The 4,000-nt window shown below is 54.2% G+C and overlaps 1 protein-coding gene across 1 annotated transcript; it reads left to right on the top strand.

The window, feature by feature from the left end:
- Positions 1-1,665: 1,665 nt before the first annotated feature.
- On the top strand, positions 1,666-2,985 carry LOC135561349 (uncharacterized). The gene has a single exon (XM_065002799.1). The coding sequence runs from the start codon at positions 1,666-1,668 to the stop codon at positions 2,983-2,985; it is 1,320 nt and encodes a 439-aa protein (XP_064858871.1).
- Positions 2,986-4,000: the final 1,015 nt, after the last annotated feature.

Below are 4,000 nucleotides of genomic sequence, written 5' to 3' on the forward strand. Positions count from 1 at the left end.
TGCTGTTTCCTGAAGTCCACAATCATCTCCTTAGTTTTGTTGACGTTGAGTGTGAGGTTATTTTCCTGACACCACACTCCGAGGGCCCTCACCTCCTCCCTGTAGGCCGTCTCGTCGTTGTTGGTAATCAAGCATACCACTGTTGTGTCGTCCGCAAACTTGATGATTGAGTTGGAGGCGTGCGTGGCCATGCAGTCGTGGGTGAACAGGGAGTACAGAAGAGGGCTCAGAACGCACCCTTGTGGGGCCCCAGTGTTGAGGATCAGCGGGGTGGAGATGTTGTTGCCTACCCTCACCACCTGGGGGCGGCCCGTCAGGAAGTCCAGTACCCAGTTGCACAGGGCGGGGTCGAGACCCAGGATCTCGAGCTTGATGACGAGCTTGGAGGGCACTATGGTGTTAAATGCCGAGCTGTAGTCGATGAACAGCATTCTCACATAGGTATTCCTCTTGTCCAGATGGGTTAGGGCAGTGTGCAGTGTGGTTGAGATTGCATCGTCTGTGGACCTATTTGGGCGGTAAGCAAATTGGAGTGGGTCTAGGGTGTCAGGTAGGGTGGAGGTGATATGGTCCTTGACTAGTCTCTCAAAGCACTTCATGATGACGGAAGTGAGTGCTACGGGGCGGTAGTCGTTTAGCTCAGTTACCTTAGCTTTCTTGGGAACAGGAACAATGGTGGCCCTCTTGAAGCATGTGAGAACAACAGACTGGGATAGGGATTGATTGAATATGTCCGTAAACACACCAGCCAGCTGGTCTGCGCATGCTCTGAGGGCGCGGCTGGGGATGCCGTCTGGGCCTGCAGCCTTGCGAGGGTTGACACGTTTAAATGTTTTCCTCACGTCGGCTGCAGTGAAGGAGAGTCCCCATGTTTTAGTTGCGGGCCATGTCAGTGGCACTGTATTGTCCTCAAAGCGGGCAAAAAAGTTATTTAGTCTGCCTGGGAGCAAGACATCCTGGTCCGTGACGGGGCTGGTTTTCTTTTTGTAATCCGTGATTGACTGTAGACCCTGCCACATACCTCTTGTGTCTGAGCCGTTGAATTGAGATTCTACTTTGTCTCTATACTGACGCTTAGCTTGTTTGATTGCCTTGCGGAGGGAATAGTTACACTGTTTGTATTCGGTCATGTTTCCATGTTTCTACCAGGTCTCCAGTACGTCTTCCCAGCCCTGTACGTCCTGTGCCAGCTCTCCAAACTTTCCTTGAGGAGCGTGTCATTTGTCCGGTACCATTTCTGACGGCTTTACGCACCAAGTCTTCAGTGCGCCTCCACAGCCCAGTACGTCCTGTGCCAGCTCCTCGCACTCACCGTGCGAAGTGTGTCATCGTTCCGGTACAATTGATGCCGGCTATACACACCAGGTCTCCAGTGTGCCTTCACAGCACAGTACGTCCTGTGCCTTCTCCTCGCACTCGCCCTGAAGACCGTGTCACCAGTCGGGTGCCACCTGTGCCAACTCCACAAATCAGGCCTCCAGTGCGCTTCCCCAGTCTGGTACGTCCTGTCCTCCTCGCACTTGCCCTGAAGTGTGTGTTACCAGTCCGGTACCACCTGTGCCGGCTCCACGCACTAGGCCTCCAGTGCGCCTACCCAGTCTGGTACGTCCTGTGTCTCCTCATCGCACTCTCCCTGAAGTGCGTGTCACCAGTCCGGTGCAACCTATGCCGGCTCCACACATCAGGCCTCCAGTGCGCCTCCCCAGTCCGGTACGTCCTGTATCAACTCCCCGCACTCTCCCTGAAGTGCGTGTCAACAATCCGGTGCCACCTGTGCCGGCTCCACGCATCAGGCCTCCAGTGCGCCTCCCCAGTCCGGTACGTCTTGTGCCAGTTCCACGCACTCACCCTGAAGTGTGTGTCACCAGTCCGGCTCCACGCACTAGGCCTCCAGTGTGTATTCACAGTCCAGAGCCGCCAACGAGGGTTCGCAGTCCAGAGCCTCCAGCGACGTTTAATAGTCCAGAGCCGCCAGCGAGGGGTCACAGTCCAGAGCCGCCAGCGAGAGTTCACAGTCCAGAGCCGCCAGCAAGGGTTCGCAGTCCAGAGCCGCCAGCGAGGGTTCGCAGTCCAGAGCCTCCAGCGAGGGTTCACAGTCCAGAGCCGCCAACGAGGGTTCGCAGTCCAGAGCCTCCAGCGACATTTAACAGTCCAGAGCCGCCAGCGAGGGTTCACAGTCCAGAGCCGCCAGCGAGGGTTCGCAGTCCAGAGCCTCCAGCGAGGGTTCGCAATCCAGAGCCGCCAGCGAGGGTTCGCAGTCCAGAGCCTCCAGTGACGGTTCCAAGTCCAGAGCTTCCGGCGACGGTTCCCAGTCCAGAGCTTCCGGCGACGGTTCCCAGTCCAGAGCTTCCGGCGACGGTTCCAAGTCCAGAACTTCCTACGACGGTCCACGGTCCAGAACCTCCTACGACAGTCCACGGTCCGGAACCTCCTGCGACGGTCCACGGTCCGGAACCTCCTACAACAGTCCACGGTCCGGAACCTCCTGCGACGGTCCACAGTCAGGAACCTCCAGCTGTGGTCGACGGCCCAGAGCTTCCAGGCAAGGTGTCCAGTCCCACTCCAGGGCAGGAGTCTTCCTCTACACCGATGTCCAGTCAAGGCACGGTGCTCAGTCCTGCTCCGAGGTCGGAGTCTTCCTCTGCGACGGTGTCCAGTCAAGGCACGGTGCTCAGTCCTGCTCCAAGGTCGGAGTCTTCCTCTGCGACGGTGTCCAGTCCAAGCACGGCATCCAGTCCAGCTCCATGGCAGGAGCCCTCCTCTGCGCCGGTGTCCAGTCCAGACACGGCATCTAGTCTCGCTCCTAGGCCCGAGCCTTCCTCAGCGCCGGTGACCAGTCCAGGCACGGCTACCAGCCCAGCTCCAAGGCACAAGCCTTCCTCTGCGCCGATGCCCAGTACGGGCATGTCGTTCAGCCCGGCGCCATGGTCGGTTCCGGGGTCTGGGGGGGGCTATGACCCGCACCGGAGCCGCCACCAACACTAATCACCCACCCTACACTCCCCATTTGGTTTCAGGTTTTGTGGCCAGAGTCCCCACCTTTGGGGGGGGGGGGTACTGTCATGCCCTGGCCATAGAGAGCCCTTGTTTCTCTATGGTGTAGTAGGTCAGAGCGTGACTGGGGGTATTCCAGTTTATTATTTCTAGGTGGTGTTGTAGTTTATTTTTCTATGTTGGTAGTTTGTATGATTCCCAATTAGAGGCAGCTGGTAATCGTTGTCTCTAATTGGGGATCATATTTAGGTAGCATTTTTCCCACTTGTGTTTGTGGGATATTATTTTGTGTTTTGGCATGTGCACCACATAGTCACGTTTCGTTGTTAGTTTATTGATTTATTTGTTTTGTTCTTGCTAAGTTTGACTTTATAATAAATATGTGGAGCCTTGGTCCGTCTCTCCTCACGTACGTGACAGCCTATTAAACCAGACTAATTGAAAGCTTGATGACAATAATTGCATTTCCACCATGACATTGCTTTTATCTATGATTAATACAGATAAATGTAACATAATGGCATAAACAGTCATGGCAGCTGTTTCATGCTAATTGACTTGGCCTTCCTCTACCAAACTAGCTTACCTGGAGTTTTATGAACCCCTTATGATAGAAGGTAAAAGTGTTGGCCTAACAGTAGGAACTCAATCACAGTGGGTGTACAGCATAATATCAGTTACTGCTCTAGGGCCAACACTGAGCCAAAATCAGCATTTTGTTTCCAGTGCTTTAAAATAACCTTTTCAAAGAACTATGGTACTCTGATCCAATTGCTGTCCCAATATTGTCTGTATATTCTCTTTATGGCTTCTGGTGTGTGTGTGTGTGTGTGTGTGTGTGTGTGTGTGTGTGTGTGTGTGTGTGTGTGTGTGTGTGTGTGTGTGTGTGTGTGTGTGTGTGTGTGTGTGTGTGTGTGTGCATGGTAATATGGTGGATTTGCTATCCTTAGCTAAACATCTTGCACTTTTTCTACGTTGTAGACCTCATGTACCTCCTAATCTGCCT

This window comes from Oncorhynchus nerka, linkage group LG17 (genome assembly GCF_034236695.1).
Source record: "Oncorhynchus nerka isolate Pitt River linkage group LG17, Oner_Uvic_2.0, whole genome shotgun sequence".
NCBI classification, from domain to species: domain Eukaryota; kingdom Metazoa; phylum Chordata; class Actinopteri; order Salmoniformes; family Salmonidae; genus Oncorhynchus; species Oncorhynchus nerka.

What these genes read in the sequence shown, in the direction of transcription:
- LOC135561349 (XM_065002799.1), top strand. Translation starts at nt 1,666, where the DNA reads ATGCCGGCTCCACACATCAGGCCTCCAGTGCGCCTCCCCAGTCCGGTA.